Below are 19,219 nucleotides of genomic sequence, written 5' to 3' on the forward strand. Positions count from 1 at the left end.
TATAAGGTCAGTTATTATTTGAACTTCCCTGGCTGCTTATGGGGGATGCCCATTCAAATGCTGTGTTATTACTAGGACTGTTGGATGTAACCATGGACATAATGCCGTGTTATTACTACTGTTGAATGTGATCGGGATATTGGTCAGGGCTCTGAAGTTTTATGAAGTTTGGCGTGAGATTACCTAGGCTACCTGTCAACGTTGGATCCAACGTTGGATACTCCGCTCCGTCCCGGGAGAGAGAGGGTGAGAGAAGGGTTGAGAGAAGGGGAGAGAGACGGGGAGAGAGGGGGAGAGAGATCCACCTGCAAGTGCTAGACTAGGCTGGAGTATCTTTACACAAAACGAAGTAGTTCGCGGTCTAAATACGACATTTTGTTAAACTTGCCTCTGAAGGGGATGGCTTGTGGTGGCTGGTGCTTCAACAGTGCGAACGCAAACACCTCCCCAATCGCAACTCGCTCATAGTCGTTTTACTCGGCTGGCTTTCCGCCCCGTGATTTCCACCAAACACCGGCTCCCAGAACAACCTCGAGCCCCCGCTCCCTTCCATCTTTTATACTCCTCCCGACACTCCTTTAGACAGGTGCAGTCACTTTATTCATTGTCAGCGCAGCCACTGGCTCTGCTCCCCCCAACATTCGCCACATTTATGTTCATGGCACGACAAACGTAATTATAGCCTAATGTAATGAGTGATATCATGGCATGTTAAGGCGTCATTATAGATCGTTGACATATTCTTCTGGAGCAAAGACGAAGATGAATACATCATGTCTGATAACCACGATATTGTTATGGTTATGTCAGTTAACACCACAATGATGGCATTAACTATAACAGTAAGCTGTCAGAGGGGGAAAGCAGTTAGGGAATCGGGCTATTAATCACAAGGTTGCTGGTTCAATTCCCAGCCGTGAAAACTGATGTTCTGTTCACCCTACCTGCCTCGGGGAAAGTCCATGTACTGAAGTCACTCTGGATAAGAGCGTCTACTAAAAGAATACATGTAAATGTAAGCTAGTAGTAGTAAATAGTAGGACTCAGGGGCATCCTCAGACCCTTATTACTGGGGCACATGCCCCAGTATATTCCATGCCCCAGTATATTCCATGCCCCAGTATATTCCATGCCCCAGTATATTCCATGCCCCAATATATTCCATGCCCCAGTATATTCCATGCCCCAGTATATTCCATGCCCCAATATATTCCATGCCCCAGTATATTCCATGCCCCAGTATATTCCATGCCCACAAGTCAGAATTAAGGTAGGCTAAGAAAAAATTACAAAACGAAAGAAAGTTTCTAAATGATTAGACATCCCGATCATCTTATTTAGACTAAAACATAAAAACAATATTACGTGAAACTCCAAAAACAGTATTTGCACTCAAATGAATGCAAAAACAATTTGAGCGCTGGCATTAACTATTGATGTCCCTCCAAAGCTGATATGTCACTTCCATCCCTGAACTGTATATAACTGTAATAGTGGGTTAAGCAAGGGGAGTTTCTGTAGCCTATAGTGCATTGTGTTCAGCAAGCTTGGAAGAAAAAAAGGGATATAAATAGGGGTGCCCCAGTAGAGCTTTGTCTAACAACGCCCCTGGTAGTCTTCATCATCATCATAATAGTAACATATAGGCCTATTTAACTTATCTTGCTTTGCCAAGCTAGAACAACGACAGAGCCAGATATTCAAGTTTACAGTTTATTTAATCCGACACAATACTTAAGCAGTCATACTAAAAACACGAAGCAAAAAGAACAATGTATATGTGGTCGTATGTGGAACATATGTTCCATTTAAAATAGGCATATTTCTAAAAACCAAGTGAAAGTAATACTATACAGTACTAATAACATTGATTTTCGTAAAGTTAGCATGATGTATCTGCTTCTTGATTGGCTTGTACCCCATTCTGCCAGTTTTCATACGAGTCTCGGAGCTAGGAGCAAAGCGAGCCACTGTTCTGCGCAAGACCAGACGAGCCGGAACTGGAAAGATGGCACGGTCCATTTTGCGCTCTCGCTTGCCTCACTGAGCACTTTCCATAGAAATTAACAAGTCTATGGATTGTACTGTATGTGAGACACGTGCGAGTACGTTAATAAAGCATGTTTGCATAAAGTTATTCTGTAGTTCTGTAGTCCCTGTAGGAGAACAGGAACAGAATAAAACAAACTCTTACCTACGCTACCATGATTATTGCAAATAAGAGAGAAAGCAAGAGGTGAGGAAGGAGGTGTAGGACAAGCCATACCTGAGGAGAAGGACATCAAGGATCCACAGAACAATGCTTCACAATGCTTCCCTTTACACCCAAGAACAAACAATCACACCACAATCTTGACCCTTACTTATCAACATATGACTAGCAATTCAGCAAGTTACACAATGAGGTGTGAGAGCCTTCACGTAGAGACTCCGTCCAGCTACTTCATCCACATTACATCTTCCTCCTCCAGATCCTCCAGAGAACAGTCTGGTGACTGGACGGAGGCAGACAGGGATGCTTGGTCCTCAAGGCTGATTACCATGTCAGTCAGTCTGTAGAAACAGAACATTCATGAGCTGCAGGGTGGTGAAGTGGTTAAGACTGTTGACCCAAGGTCTCTTGGCAGCCAGGATTTACATCCCATCTACACCTCTGTCATACCTCTGTGTTTCTCCTGATACATACAGATAATACTGCTTCTGTCTTTAAAGATCATTTTGAAGTGTTTCATTGATAAAGCACATGTAATCCATACAGCCAGTGATGTACTACATGTAAAACGTCATTCAAGAACCACTGATTCACTCTGCTGAGTTGAATATTGCTGTTTAAATGGTTACTATGGTAAACCAATTAATAGTATGAGTGGTAGATTTTACCACTCCAACTCTCCTACCTTCTGTGTCCTATACTGTATCTGAAGGACTGTGAGTGGTCTGTAAAACAACTGAACTAAAAGATACTGCTTCATAACTGGCTCTCAGGGTGACCACGTCAAACTAACCAACAGTCCAAAAATGTGTTCATGTTTGTGTTGTGATCATGTGAAGACTCCTCTACAGGTACTTACCTCATTGTCTCCTGTTTAGAGAGTGGACTTGTCTGGGAAGCAGAACTAATTCGGGGGTAAATATACATACACCCCCCCAGGTGCAGCTTTCTCAGAGGACAGTCTGGTGACTGGAGGGAGGAGGCCAGTGATGTACACTCCTCATAGTTGAGCTCCATGCCAGTCAGTCTGTAGAAATAGAACATTCATGAGCTGCAGTGTGGTGAAGTGGTTAAGACCGTTAACTGGAGGTCTCTTGGCAGCCAGGATTCACATCCCATCTGCACCTCTGTCAAACCTCTGTGTTTTTTCCTGATACATACAGATAATACTGCTTCTGTCTTTACAGATCATTTTGTAGTATTTACTCTGCTTTGATAAATCATATGTAATCCATACAGCCAGTGATGTACTACGAGTAAAATATGATTAGAAAAACAATGATTCACTCTGCTGAGTTGAATATTGCAGTTGAAGTGGTTACTCTGGTAAACCATCTGTGGTAGATTTAACCACTCGCATCTCTCCTACCTTCTGTGTCCTATACTGTATCTGAAGGACTGTGAGTGGTCTGTAAAACAACTGAACTAAAACATACTGCTTCATAATTGGCTCTCAGGATGAACATGTCAAACTAACCAACAGTCCCACAATGTGTTCATGTTTGTGTTGTCATCATGTGAAGATTCCTTTACAGGTACTGACCTCAGTGTCTGCAGTTTACATTGTGGATCTCTCAGGGAAGGAAAAACCACACTCAGGTTGTCATTATTAATATCTATCAGCTTAATCCCCCCCAGTTCCAGCTCTCTCTAGGGACAGTCTGGTGACCGGAGATTGGAGGCCAGTGATGCACGGTCATGAGAGCTGAGATTCTCGTCAGTCAGTCTGTAGAAACAGAACATTCCACAATGTAATCATGTTTGTGTTGTCATCATGACTCCTCTACAGGTACTGACCTCAGTGTCTGCAGTTTACAGTATGGACCTCTCAGGGCATCAACGACAATGTTCAGGTCATCTTTGAACCCAAACTGCTTAATCCCCCCCAGGTACAGGTCTCTCAGAGGGCAGACTGGAGGAAGGAGGCCAGTAATGCACAGTCCTCATGGCTGAGCAACATGTCAGTCAGTCTGTAGAAACACAACATTCATGAGCTACAGTGTGCTGAAGTGGTTAAGACTGTTGACCCAAGGTCTCTTGGCAGCCAGGATTCAGATCAGATCCAGGGTTGCAACAACTCCACAAAATCAACTTAAAAAAATCTGTTTGTAATATTAAGGTTATTTTCTTATTATTTGATTAAACTTACTAGATACTAGAAAAAACAAACCCCAAAACAGAGTTAGCTTTTTAACACATACGTCTCGTTCTACGGCAAGGCAACGATCACATTTAATGGAAAGCGTAACTTTGTCCAACATGGTCAGAGTATAGACTTATATAAAGTAGACACAGCGAGCCTGTTCTTTAAAGAGGGCGTCACCATTCATTTCTATGGAAAGTGCTCATTGCAGTGAGACAAGCAACAGCGCCAAATGGACCGCTCCATCTTCCCAGTTCCAGCTCGTCTGGTCTTGCACAGAACAGTGGCTCGCTTTGCTCCTAGCTCCGTGGTATTACCACCACTGTTTTTGGCAGGGAATATCTACATCGTCTGCTCTGAAATCTCCCTCAATTTAACCACAGATGTGCCAGCTATAATGCAAATCATTGATGATTTTTGCTTTAAAAATACTATAGTACTTACTATAGTATTTAAAAATACTATAAAATGTTAAATGTTAAAGAATTGTTTTAATATTAGTCATCCTTTTTTGCCTATTTCCAACAATGAACATCATCGACAAATTACTGAATTAAGAGTTTGAATTGATTATACACAGTTACATTTATTTACCAGTGTAAAACTCAAAACCAAAAAAGACAATTCAATAGGGGTGTCAGATCAACATGTGAAGCATTACGTGTGAGTTTGAGATAAATACTTACACAGCTTTTCTGTATTTCCTCACTGCTGGGACCAGTCTGTTTCGCCCCAGCATATCTGTGTTGTATTTCCTCTGGTCCATCTCATCCAGCTCGCCTTGTGACATCAGAAGTGCATTAGCCAGTGCTGAGCAGTGATCCGATGAGACAGCGTCTTCTTCGCGATCTGGTGACATGAGGAACTGGTGAATGTCCTCATGTACTGAACTGTCATTCATCTCAGTCAAGCAGAGGAAGAGGTTGACTTGCCTCTCTGGTGAGATATTCTCTACGTCTGGCTTCCTGAGATATTTTCTCATGTCCTCAACAGTCTCTGATGTGTTCTCTGTCTGGGGTAGAAGGCCTTGTAAGAGAGTCTGGTTGGACTCCAGTGAGATGCCAAAAAGGAAGCGGAGGAACAGGTCCAGGTGTCCATTCTCACTCTGTAGAGCTTTATCCACGATTCTCTTCAGCAACTCATGCAGGGGCTGCTCTGCAGACACGTTTTCCAGGAAGGACTCCAGCGCACTGATGTTCTTGGTGACACAGCGGTAGAACACATAGAGAGCAGCGAGGAACTCCTGAAAGCTCAGGTGAACAAAGCAGTACATCTTCTTCTTATACAGCCCATGACTTAACTTCAGGATTTCTGTGCACAGTCCACATTTCACTGCAGCTTCATCAACATCAATCCCACATGTTCTTAGGTCTTCCTCATAGAACACTACACTCCTCTTCACCAGCTGTTCAAAAGCTACCTGTCCAAGTTTCAGCATCAAGTCTTTTCTTAATTCTAAGACCTTCTTTTTATCCATGATGGTTTCCCCCTGATACTTCTGTCTTGCAACCTGTGTTTGAGTGATCAGGAAGTGAATGTACATTTCAGTCAGACTTTGGGGGATATGTCCACTGTTGTTTTGTCTCAACATGTCTTTTAGGACCTCAGCGATAATCCAACACATTATAGGAATGTAACACATGATGTAAAGGCTCCTTGTTGTCCTCATGTGTTCGATGATTCTGTTGGCCAGGTCCTCATCATCAGAAAATCTCTTCCTGAAATATTCAAGCCTCTGTTCTCCTTGAAAGCCACAAACTTCTGTCTCCCTGTTGATTTTGACGGTTCTGCGGGGGATCTGACTGGTTGCTCCAGGTCTGGAGGTTATCCAGAGGAGAGCAGAGGGAAGCAGACTCTTCTTCATGATGTTGGTCAGCAGAAAATCAACTGGACACTTCTTAGTGACATCAGACACTCTCTCATTGTTATGGAAATCCAGAGGACATCTGCTCTCATCCATCCCATCCAAGATGAACAGCACTTTGTGGTTGTTAAACATCTGTGCGTCTTCTACCTCATTCAGGATGACAATCTCTGGATGAAATTCCTTCAGAAGACCATGAAGACTTAAGTCATCTTTGATCAAATTCAGCTCTCGGAATGGAAGTACAAAGATTAAATCTATATCCTGATTTGATTTCCCTTCTGCCCAGTCTAGGATGAACATGTGCACTGAGATGGTTTTTCCGATGCCAGGGATGCCCTTCGTCAGCACAGTCAGGATCTTTGTCTCTTTTTCATCTAGGGGGCTGAAGATTTCACTATAGTGGATTGACCTTTCTGATGATGTTTTGCCTGTGGATGGATATTCAATCTGCATGATCTCATGTTCTTTATTGACCCCTTCACTCTCCCCCGTTGTCATGTAGAGTTGTATGAAGAAGCTGTTGAGAGTTGTCTCATCTTCTGTGGTTCCTTCGAAAAGGTATTTGAACTTTGTCTTAAAACTCTCTTGAAGAGCCTTTTTAAGTTTGAGTATGACTGCAAGTAGAAGTTCCACATAAGCACACATTAACAGACTCCATTCATTACCAAACAATACGTTATATACATAATACACCATCGATGTGTTTATATAAAATGTTGGCTAAGGATACAGTCATGTGCTTCCTGTAATACGTGCAGGATGTGGTCAGGGTTTCTCCCCACTGGATCTACTCACTGTAGAATGAGACAGAGGGAGAGAGGTAGAGAAGAATGAAGGAGAGGTGGAAGAGAGGGGAGAAGGAGGGAGGCGCAGGAGAAGGGGAGGAGAGTGAGAGAAGGGAAAGGGGGAGAGGGGGAGAGGGAGAAGGATGGAGATAGGGAGAGGGGGAGAATAGGGAAAGAGTAAAAAATACAGTAAACAAGGGAGAGATGTCAAGAAGAAAATAAGAGAGAGATACTGTCAACACTTCAACTACACTTATAGGATTAGTAACATATATCAATACATATACAAATCATATATAGAATGGGTACATGGGTACCCATGGGTAATATATACAATTGGGTACTTTATTGTGTTATTATAATGTTATCCCAGATGCACTTAACACTGGTAAGAGTTACACATATCTGTGGGCATATCTTCTTCTCAACTGTTTACAAAATAAAAGGCTGGTCATCTTACCATGGTGGTGTTTCACTGCCTTGGGGGTCCTGGGATGTGCTCTCTACAAACATAATGAAAGACAAGTAGATTTAACCCTTGTGTGCCTTTGGGTCATTGTGACCCACCGTCGTGTTGCGACAACTGTACCTAATACAAAAATAAAGTGAAGCTTTTTCTTTAACTTTCGGTCTGTTTTGGGGTAGTTGTGAGCCCCCCCCCTCCCCCTCCCGCCGTGTCGGTGCAACTTTTCCTAATACAACAACATTGATGCGTAGGGGAGGGAATGTGAAGAGGGGGTATATTACGTGGTATACCATGTTATATCACTAGTTACCACTAGGAGGAACCCTCACACTGTCTCAGGGTCGTTGTGACCCACAGCATTGTCTGCGTTGTCCATTTTGCCACCAGTGTGATCGTTGTGACAGTGCTACCTGGATGACATGGCCTTTACACACAACCAGGACAGCGGGAGGGCTAGTTAATGACTCTCCCATCTCGACTTGTGTTGGTTGACAAAATTATTATGACTGATAAGATAGACTTTATTTTCCCAAACAGTACATCATATTGTTTAGTTCTGAGCCTAATGTTAATGTAGGACTGTAATGAACAGTGTTGTACCTGCTGTATAATATAGACTATAAAGTCATACACTAACAGTACATCATATGGTTTAGTCCTTGGCACGGCGGGGAATCGATCCAGCAATCTTCTGATTACTAGCCCGACTCCCTCACCGCTCAGCCATCTGACTCCCTATATATATACAGTGCCCTCCAAAAGTATTGGAACAGTGAGGCGAATTCCTTTATTTTTGCTGTAGACTGAAAACATTTGGGCTTGACATCAAATAATGAACGTGAGACCAGAGATCAACGTTTCAGCTTTTATTTCCAGGTATTTACATCAGGATCTGATGCACAACTAAGAAAATATCACATTTTGTTTGAATCCACCCATTTGTCATGTGAGCAAAAGTATTGGAACAGATATACTTAAAACATATTTAAGTGAATAAGACTTAATATTTAGTTGCAAATCCTTTGCTTTCAATAACTGCAGCAAGTCTGTGACCCATTGACGTCACCAAACTTTTGCATTCTTCCTTTTTGATGCTTTCCCAGGCTTTCACTGCAGCCTCTTTCAGTTGTTGTTTGTTTTGTGGGGTTCCTCCCTTCAGTCTCCTCTTAAGCAGGTAAAATGCATGCTCTATAGGGTTTAAGTCTGGAGATTGACTTGGCCAGTCTAATACCTTCCATTTCTTGCCCCTGATGAACTCCTTTGTTGTTTTGGCAGTGTGTTTTGGGTCGTTATCTTGCTGCATGATGAAGGCTCTGCCAATCAGTTTGGTTGCATCTTTCCTTAAATTGGCAGACAAAATGTTTCTGTAGACTTCCGAGTTCATTTTGCTGCTGCCATCATGTGTTACATCCTCAATGAAGATTAATGAGCCCGTCCTAGAAGAAGCCATGCAAGCCCAAGCCATGACATTACCTCCACCGTGTTTCACAGATGAGCTTGTGTGTTTGGGATCATGAGCAGTTCCTTTCTTTCTCCAAACTTTAGCCTTTCCATCACTTTGGTAAAAGTTAATCTTTGTCTCATCAGTCCATAAAACTTTGTCCCAGAATTTTTGAGGTTCATCTCTGTACTTTTTGGCAAATTCCAGCCTGACCTTCCTATTCTTCTTGCTAATGAGTGGTTTGCATCTTCTGGTGTAGCCCTTGTACTTTTGTTCATGAAGTCTTCTGCGAACAGTAGATAGTGATACCTTCACTCCTGCCATCTGGAGGTTGTTGCTGATCTCACTAACAGTTGTTTTAGGGTCTTTCTTTACAGCTCTCACAATGTTTCTGTCATCAACTGCTGATGTTTTCCTTGGTCTACCTGTTCGACGTCTGTTACTTAGTACACCAGTAGTTTTCTTCTTCTTCAGGACATTCCAAATGGTTGTACTGGCTATGGCCAATGTTTCTGCAATGGCTCTGATTGATTTTCCATCTTCTCTAAGACTCACAATTGCTTGTTTTTCACCGAAAGACAGCGCTCCGGTTTTCATGTTGTTTTCACCTCTGAATACAGTCTGCATAGACAAAACCTATCTTACCCAATCTGAACCTGAGTGTAGACATTCAGTGGTATTTATTGATTGAATAATGTATGTAATAGGACACACCTGGGCAACAAAACACACCTGTCAGTCATATGTTCCAATACTTTTGCTCACGTGACAAATGGGTGGGTTCGAACAAAAAGGTGATATTTTCTAATTTGTGCATCAGATCCTGATGTAAATACCTGGAAATAAAAGCTGAAACGTTGATCTCTGGTTTCACATTCATCGTTTGATGTCAAGCCCAAATGTTTTCAGTCTACAGCAAAAATAAAGAAATTGGCCTCACTGTTCCAATACTTTTGGAGGGCACTGTATATTGTAGCTGATCAGTATCTATTCTGTACTAATCAGTATATATTTATACATGTCAGTATCTTTGTGTAAGGTTCTGTGATGACTGAGAACCTTTTTCTTCTTCTAAAGCATCAGCCAGATGATGACGTTTTTACCTTTTTTCTGATGGTCCACAATTTCCTTATTATTTTGGGTTATATTGTAGGTTGTAGGGTTATGGTTAATGGTTATGTTGTCTCCAGTAGTTGTAGTGAGGGTCAGATTTCCTGCAACATGTGTCTCCTTTAACACTGGAGCCATGAAAATGCTGCCATCCTGAGCTTTGTTGGAGGACCAAGGAGTAGCTTCTTCACACACACACACACACACACACACACACACACACACACACACACACACACACACACACACACACACACACACACACACATTACTTGTGGCATGAATATTTCCAACAATATTACTCTCTACGCTCTCTATCTATACATATACTGCCTGTGCTTCATCTTTTACCAGGACAGTGTATTTCATCATGATCATTTCTTATGTACCATGACAGTCTATTTTATCATGATCATTTCTTACGTACCATGCTCTGAGGGGTTTCCACCAGGAGCAGCAGCATGGCCTCCAGTCTCAGTCGTGTTGGAGGAACCCTGGACTTCCTGAGGCAGACAGGAAGTTGAACTGTTCCCACCTGCCTCCTCAGCATCACTGACACCTGTGAGGAGAGAGAAGACAGGAAGAGTCAGGGCTGTCTTATCCTCTCAGGTGTTACACTCTGTGGAGCTGTGGGTGACATGTAAGGATCATGTCCTGTGTCTGTGCTGGGTTTCCTGTCCTGTGTGGACTGGGGTTGGTGTTAGCATGCTGGACTACCACTAATATAATGTCACATTGTTTAGTTAAGAGAAGGGTGAAAGTCGTCCTTACAGTGTCTGCAGTCCTAAGTGATAGATACACATGCAGACTAACACTGCAGACACAGAAAGGAGGGCAACATCTCCTCTACACTGCATCTCTGAAAGTGAATAAAAAATATTTCTAGATATAATGTATACCAACTTATAACATTGCAGCATGCATTTTCACTGCATTGTTGTTTTTATTTCCAAATTGGGAGAACAAAATAAAAATAATACCCATAGAATACTCACTCATAAGCCACTTAGCAAAATTATTCTGATCCATCTTCCTCAGGATCTCCACAGTGATCTTCAGAGCTCCTTCAGGTCTGTAAATCTCCACCATCCTATCCACTGTGTCTGTTCTGGCAGCTCCCTCCAACCTGCTCTTTGGGATGGGATCAAACCCATCCAGAACTTTCTTCTTCAGGAACCACTGAAACGTCTTCAGATCGTCATCCCCGAGCTTCTTCAGAGTTCCCAACAGCTGTTCTTCATTACTTGTGTCCATTGTAGATAGGGCTGCAACAACGAATCAATGAAATCGATTAAAATAGATTATTCAAAGCATTGGCTACGAATTCCGTTTTTAATTCGTTGTGTCGTGCGATTAATACGCCACTCAATAAGTCGCAGAGATGTTGGAGTATAAAAAAAAAAGTTTCGTTGAGCGCGGACCCAGTAGCGGAGCCAGATGGGTGTCTGGGGTGGCACTGGACACCCCTGACATCTGATTGGCCACCCCGGGTAACACACCAAAATGTTATTCGCTACTGAAAATTTGATGCTGATTGACATCTCATTTGACCTCTTGTTGAAAGAAGTATTTATTTTGCTGCATTTTTCAAATCGAAGAGACACCTTTGTTGCAAGATACAGAAGAATAAGAACAGACAGCAGAACAGAGAATATTTCCACAGCTCCACAAGCTCTCTTTGCGATTAAAAAAGGCATAATATTTGAAGTGTAACCCAGGGTTACAGGGCACAAATTAATTAAATGTAAAATACAATTATTTATAAAGAGTTACAAATAAATAACTATTATATTCACAAAAGTCATATACAAGAACTATTATTTATTTGTTGATTAAGAAAAGTGATGCCGGTGTGGTTTTGTCCCAGGTTGATGCTGTGGATCCATGTACATATATGTTTCATGTTTTTATGTTGGGATAACTTGCTGTGAATGTGCATCTTTCGGGGTGCAGGCGGGAAAGTTTGGGGTCTCGCGCGCTCTCGCGCGGAGAAAGGAAGGCTAACCGAACTAGAGGGAGACGAGAGATGAGGGACCAGAAAGAAAGAAAAACAAATAGCATTTTACTGAGAAGAAAGAAAGAGACGAAGATATTGATTTGGTTAGCTAGTAATATATGTTATTGTTTTGTGAATGAGTATCGATTGAGAGAATATTTGTTATTTTTCTTGTTTTCTTGTTTTCCTGAAGTGGTTTGTTTTTACGGTGGGCTAGCCGAAGAAGCTCTGCTACAGTACGGTTGGAGAACTGTTAGCTGCCTCAGCTGTGTCCTTTTTTTTCTTTTCTTCTACATTTTTCTACATTCCTTGGGGAGAATCCAGCGAACTGACTTGGATTTCGCCTGCTACACCCGATCGGTTCTTTGAGTACCAGTGTTGGAGTGGTGTGAACTCGAGAGCCTTACCGAGTCATCTACGGGTTGCTAGCTACTGTGGCCAACTATCTGCTGGCTGCCTGAGAGATCAAGCAGAAAGAGCCTTGCTACGACTGGTAGGACAAGAACCTGATTCTATTTGATTTGTTTTGTGACTACCCTGGAGCCAGACACTTGGACCCGGACTGATCATTTTTGTGTTGTTTGTTGTTTTGAAAGACTTGTACAAAATCTTTGTGAGTGCGCGTGAGTTCACGCCGCAGCACTGTGTTTTGTATATGCTGTGATTTAGGAATGAGGTTGGAGTGAGGGATTTTTTTGAATTAGTTGTTCTAATACTTGACTTGTGTATTTATATATTTGTTGTTTTTTATACTTGTACTTTCAATCAAAATCAATAATCCTCTCATTTAATTAGAGTAAAATAATATCCAAAAAGTCAAGCCCGTTTTCCAAAATAAGAGTCCCACAACCAAATCAATATAATATAGTGATAATCCCATAGATATTTTAAAAGCAAAAATAAGCCACAAGCTAATAAGAATAAATAGATAAAACTTAAGGGAATCCGGGATAACAATTTATTGACACTTTCATATTGATTTGGGGAATTACTATTTTTTGTGTTATTGTCATTAAGTCAATTGCAATTGTTGTTTGGTTGGTAAATGTGTTTTTTTTTCCATGAGAAGGGAAAAAATAAAACAGAGGTAATAGAGAAACAAAATATCAAAAACAATAACAAAAATAATTCTATTACCTCTGAAATATAGCCAACGTGTTCTGTGTGTTTCATTCTGTAGTGCAAACAGTACCATCTTTCCGATGAACCAGATATTCTGATACATCTCCCATTGATCATCATTATTATTCTCTGTAGCGGTGTTAAAGTTAGACACTCGTTACATAAGTTTTAAGGTTTACATTGGGTTTAGGTTTCCTGAACATTTTTTACGTAGGCTATGTCGATTAGCTAACCTACAGTAGCTGTGTAAGTTAATGTTAGAACTTCAACTCCAATCACAGACAAACTCAGACAGTGAGTAATTGTACTAATTGCATTTTAATTAAGAGAAAGAATGAGCAGTCTTAAGGAAGATAATTAAAATGCAAATAGGATGAGTGATTACTAATTTCATTTATGAGTCAAATAATGAAGCCACATTCTTAAAATTAAAATGCATTTATGGAAATGCATTTTCATTTGAATTTTGGTCACGATTTGCTTCCATAGGACCCCCTTTCCCCCAGGACGGTTGGTCTATTCCAAATGAACGTGTATGCAGCCCTTAGTGTCGCTTATACACGACAGTGACACTGACACATCGAAAGCTAGCATTAGAGACAATATAAAGATGGAAAACCAGGCCAAGAAACGTAATTACCTTCACTGGACAACGTTTTACCAATTGAAAAGGCGGCTATGTTTGTTTGTTTTACATAAAGCCTCAAAAAACTTTTCGCTCAAATCAGCCACCAAAAATTCTCTCGCGCGCTATGCGCGCTCGCATTAAGCGTTGAAGTCCCTTTCCGTTGAAGTTGCATGCATTAGCAGGGCGCTCGCTGTGGTGGTGTATACGGGACCGATTCTGGTGGGCCGGTCTGGATCAAAGTCCAGGGCCTATTTTTACTCCCAGTCCGTCCCTGACAGTAGGCTACATGGACGGAGGAATTTAATGTCTAATCAGCAAGCCGCATCGACAATTCCCCCCCCCCCCCCCCCCCCCCCCCCCCAAAAAAAGATCTCCCGGATTTTGGTGCTCCAATGTTGACAGGTATGGTACCTACCCTTTAAGGGGAGTGTGTCTTCGCATTCGGGGGAAGTGTGTTCATGTTCAGGCTAAGGTTAAGGCCGATATATGCTTCTGCGTTTTTCGAAAAACGACACATGGGAACGCCCTCGTCTCCGTGGAACGCCCTCTACGAGCTCTCCGTCAGCCCTCGGAGACAGGGGCGTAGCACGCTTTTCAAAAGTGAGGGGGATGGATGTGATTTGTTTATTAACAATAGAAACGATGGATACAATGACAGAGGTGTACAACATGTATAACATACAAGATATAAAAAGCATCCCATTTAAATGACTGATACTAGAAAAGTATAAAAACACACTTGGAACACACGAAAAATAAGTACAAACGCTGGTGAAAATACACAACAGTAGACTTGCTAAAGAATCAGAAATACTTTAATAATCCCAGGGGGAAATTATTTTTGTTACAAACTACAAATATACAAACAAAATATATTAACAATACCTAGCCTGGTTGCCAGCTCAACTTCGCCCCGCCCACAAAAAAATGTGGTGACTAGAATTATGAGTATGACAACGTCAGGCTACTCCAGACCCAACTTCCCGACCAAATGTTTTGGTGGGCGGGGCTAAATTGGGCTGGAAGCCAGGCTAGTAATAGTGGGCAGTGGTAAAGGAATAGGGCCAAACTGTTACAGCTGTGGCACTAGCAAACCTCAGTGAATATTGAAAAGTAATATCATGAAGTAAATGCAAACAATATCTAATGGAAATAGGCTACTGTTGTTTAATGTCAAAAATGTTCAACGTTCAGCTTTCAACTTCACGTACAGGATTTCTCTCGAAAAAAGTGTCAATATTCTCCTGCCTCTTTCTTTTCTGCATCTTGATACTGCGTGACAAAAAGACGTTGCTTGTGAAGTTAAAAAGGTGCAGTTACAGTACCTTCCATCCTGTAGTTACAACTGATAAACACACCATTTTCTAAATATCTGCTAACGTTACGCATTTAGCTACAGTAACGGCATATAAAAAGAGATGAAAATGCCACCGGACATTAAACTTTACGAACACAAATGGCAAAATACAACCTAGCTAGCTAGCTAACAGCCTAATGTTAAATGATAGGTTCAGTTAGCTAACGTTAGCTCAGGTTGTATCTAGGTTACCTAATTACAGTACGATAGCAATTTGTACCAGTATTTAAGAGTTAAGCTTTACATTGATGTAACACATTAACGGTGATAACACGTGTACAGCAAACACTAAAGATACTTGCATTACATTTCTTAAAAGTACTGGACTATTGGTTAAATTCCAGTGTAGAATACGGTCTGTTAAGACCGCTGCGAAGTATAACACACCGTTGCCATGAAAAACAGAGCGTTGCTATGGACGCAGTTCTGTTCACTCAGGCAATATAATCGCTATACATAGCCTACGACGTAGTTACGGAGGCAGTTTGACGCAAGACGTTTGTGTAAAACTGTGGAAAAACTGCAGAAAAAGTGTGGGTGTTTAACCCTCTCACCGGGAAAAGTGTGGGTGTTAAAACACCCACATCCCCCACGGGTGCGACGCGCCTGCTCGGAGAGCCTCGGAGAGCTTGACGTGCACCTCCTGAATTTTTAACTATCCGTCGTAGCTACGGAGAGTTACGGAGACCCCCTTGGCTGTGATTGGTCAGTATTAAGAATCGCTTGCGTCATGGGGTTTCCGTGACGCAGGAAGAACAGAATCCTTAGACCAAGCCCCCACCCCTCGCCCCTCGGCTTGAAGCAACGGCCCCGGTGGATGTAGGTGGTATTGCATGTACGGTTAGGTTTCCGACTCTTCCGGTCGTATTTATTCTATTAACTCCATTCAACATTTACAAAACTATCTCCCCCAATAATTTTAGTTTGATTCTCGAACCTGGCTCATACTACTAGCTTTTTCATAGAATAATTTTTCCCGATTTTTGCTAAGTTTGAAACCAATCCGAAATGGGTAAACTAGCAACCCATTTATTTGCTTAGTCAATGAAAGTTGCCTGCAAATGTGCTGGCGGATACTAACAGGGCACGAGCACAAAAGTTCACATTGGCCAATAGCCGATTTACATGAGCTCTCGGAGCTAAGGAAAAAAAGAACCACTGTTTAAAGTTGGACAGGAAGACACGGAAGTGGAAAGATGGCCGCGTCCAGTCTCGCAATCTCGCTTGCCTCACTGCGCCACTGAGCACTTTTCATAGAAATGAATGGGGACGCCATCTTGGAAGACAAAAGTAGCTTACTCTAGTTATATTAACTTTATGCCTTAGACCGCCATTGCTTGTAAAGTTTTTACAATTCATATTTCAGCTAAACAGTACATGTAAATCAGCATCTGAATCTACAGCCTACGGAGAACCATAAACGCTGTCTATCCGTCCGTATCCGTGCGTATCCGTGAGCCTGCCCATCCGTAAACGGAGACGCAGAAGTATATTTCGGCCTTAGTCGTTTTTGGATGGGGGGGGGTTGTAATTGTATTAGAGGGTGTGTTTTGCACTTTAGGGCCACCGAGCTCTGTATAAATGGAGACAGCTATCATTTCAGCAGAAAACTTCCTTTCATATGCCTGTGTCTCATTCATTAATTGTATATAGACAAGTAATCTCTTACTTCTCAGCGTGAGAAATGGTTGAAATGCGTGAGTCTCATGGGGTAAAACATGAGACTTGAGAGCCCTGCATTTGATCAAGTTTAAATGAATAAAATGTAATGCCGATCTAGCATTTGACAAACACTACATGCTGATTTTTAAATACTTGCTGGCATGACTGTCAACAAGACTGTTCAGTACATCCAACGAGTGAAAGTCCGGCACTGATATGAATACATGTAAAAGACACAGATCCACATTTAGAAATGACTAAATGTAAAATGTAGAAACAGATTTATTGAGTCGAGCTAAAACACAGGTGACTAGTAAAGACAGCCGGCAGTGAAACTGACAAACACTGTGACACATACAAACCCCACACTGTGACACAAACAAACCCCACACTGTGACACAGACAAACACTGTGACACAGACACCATACTGTGACACAGACACCACACTGTGACACAGATACCACACTGTGACACAGACAAACCCCACACTGTGACACAGACACCACACTGTGACACAGACAAACCCCACACAATGTCATTTCACTTACAATATCCTTTATCTTGTACATAGGTTTGTTTGTAGAATGTTTGAAATGTCAATCTAAAGTGCAATGCCAATTGCAACCTCACTCACTCCCTCACTCCCTCACTCCCTCACTCCCTCACTCCCTCACTCTCTCACTCCCTCACTCCCTCACTCCTTCACTCCTTCACTCACTCACTCACTCACTCAAACAAAGTCAATTATTCATCTTGACAATATTTGCTAAGTATATGACTGTTTGTGGGGGTTTACCCTAACTAATTGTTTTGCTGGTTTTATTGATTTAATCTTAAAAAAAGAATAAACAGTGCTGGTTTTCCTGGCATTTTGGCCAAGACAGGTGTTATCTGAAACCTTATTCTCTGTTGGGTTCCATCGTGACTATTAGTTTGTGTAGTGCCACACTTTGTGTGTTTTCTGCTTTGCATCTTCATTTGATTAAAGAAGTGTACGCTGTGGATAAGAGTGTCTGCTAAAATGACTCAAATGTATGCAGGGTCTAAAGGGGAAGGTTTTTTTCTCCTTTCCAACCTTTACTTCCCTGTAGATTAGCTTTACCTGCCTATCCACCATTCAGTCGTTCATTTTTGTTTTTGTTCTCTTTTAAAGATGGGATGGGGGCGCCCCAGACATACCTTTGCCTTGGGCCCCAATTTGCTAAATCTGCCACTGGTTTTGAATTACGAGTTTTAAGGATTTTGTGTTGAGAAGAACATCAGTTATTTACACAAATAACCAAAGCTCGTCTCTTCACCCAAAAAAATCTATTTTCCGTTTGGTTGCGATTTCAAGACGAAATCCTTCACCTTTTGATTAAAGTGGTTTGTGCGCATCTGGTGGCACAACACCTATTTACAAGTTAAGTCTTTTTGTTGTAATTCATTGTATCTGTAAGCCTTCGTCTCCTGTGAAACATGGCTTGTTTTACTGACAGAATTGCAATGTTTATGAATGAAATAATAACGTTTAAAATGGGAAGATTAGGAACATTAGACTAATACTGAATCTGACCTGAAAGAAGGAAGTCGGTTAACAAATTGACCGATTTTGCTACGACGTTAAAACCACACAGGTGTTCTAATCATTGACCTACCTGTAGGAGAGAGGACACGGACAGATGGACTACTTTTTAATCTCGAATAAACTAACAAACCGTTGTGTAGAATTGAAGTATAGGAGCGAGTTAAAAACTATCATCCACTTTCCCGAGTCTTTCACCTTACTTCCTTATTGAGTTTAGAACTCCGCCTCTCTGTGTAGCTAAGCGACATGCCATGACATGACAGGTGTAGTACAGCCCACAACCAGTTTAGACATGATAGAAAAATGCAAATTTGAATAAAACATTTTCAGCCAATATTTTGACCTGTGGTTATTCTGAGACCAAGATCTCTATCTACTTTTATAAAATATGTTTCTTGTAGGCCTATATAAAACAGTTTTAATGAATGATACTAGTACGTGTGTTAATTTGGGGGGTTGTAAGAGGGTGTTTGGCACTTCAGAGCCACCATACTCTGTATAACTTGAGACAGCTACCATCCCAGCAGAAAACCTCCCTCCATATGCCTGTGTCTGGTTCATTAGTGTTATCTCTTCCCAGCAGAGTAATGCGTGAGTCTCATGGGGAAAAACATGAGACTTGAGAGCCCTGCATTTGATCAAGTTTAAACAAATAAAATGTTATGTTATTCGAGTAAAGTAAATGTTTTAATTGATGCCCATCTAGCAGTTGACAAACACGTATGCTGATTTTTAAATACTTGCTGGTGTAGCCTGTGTATGGTGAAAATCACTCCTCAAGTATGTAGCAGGCCACCCGCGTCAGCGAATTGCTAGCTTTTCGTTGGTAGTGGTGGCGCTTGGGAAGTCAGAGGTGGCGAGT

The 19,219-nt window shown here is 41.6% G+C and overlaps 1 protein-coding gene across 4 annotated transcripts; it reads right to left on the reverse strand.

Moving 5' to 3' along the window:
• Positions 1-1,697: 1,697 nt before the first annotated feature.
• Positions 1,698-18,575, reverse strand: LOC124482955 (protein NLRC3-like). 4 transcript variants are annotated; one of them, XM_047043424.1, is made up of 10 exons: positions 18,428-18,575; positions 11,020-11,289; positions 10,452-10,583; positions 10,018-10,206; positions 7,469-7,510; positions 5,042-6,836; positions 4,010-4,182; positions 3,756-3,938; positions 3,072-3,239; positions 1,698-2,553 (listed from the first exon to the last, which is right to left on the reverse strand). In XM_047043424.1, exons 2-7 carry the CDS (start codon positions 11,276-11,278, stop codon positions 4,113-4,115), a joined length of 2,487 nt encoding a protein of 828 aa, XP_046899380.1. In that variant the 5' UTR covers positions 11,279-11,289; positions 18,428-18,575; the 3' UTR covers positions 1,698-2,553; positions 3,072-3,239; positions 3,756-3,938; positions 4,010-4,112. The 4 variants fall into 4 exon arrangements, with proteins under 4 accessions (XP_046899380.1, XP_046899378.1, XP_046899379.1 ...); XM_047043422.1 differs by having other exon boundaries at positions 10,018-10,209; XM_047043423.1 differs by lacking the exon at positions 3,756-3,938 and having other exon boundaries at positions 10,018-10,209.
• Between the last annotated feature and the right edge of the window lie 644 nt (positions 18,576-19,219).

Source organism: Hypomesus transpacificus, chromosome 2, assembly GCF_021917145.1.
Source record: "Hypomesus transpacificus isolate Combined female chromosome 2, fHypTra1, whole genome shotgun sequence".
NCBI classification, from domain to species: domain Eukaryota; kingdom Metazoa; phylum Chordata; class Actinopteri; order Osmeriformes; family Osmeridae; genus Hypomesus; species Hypomesus transpacificus.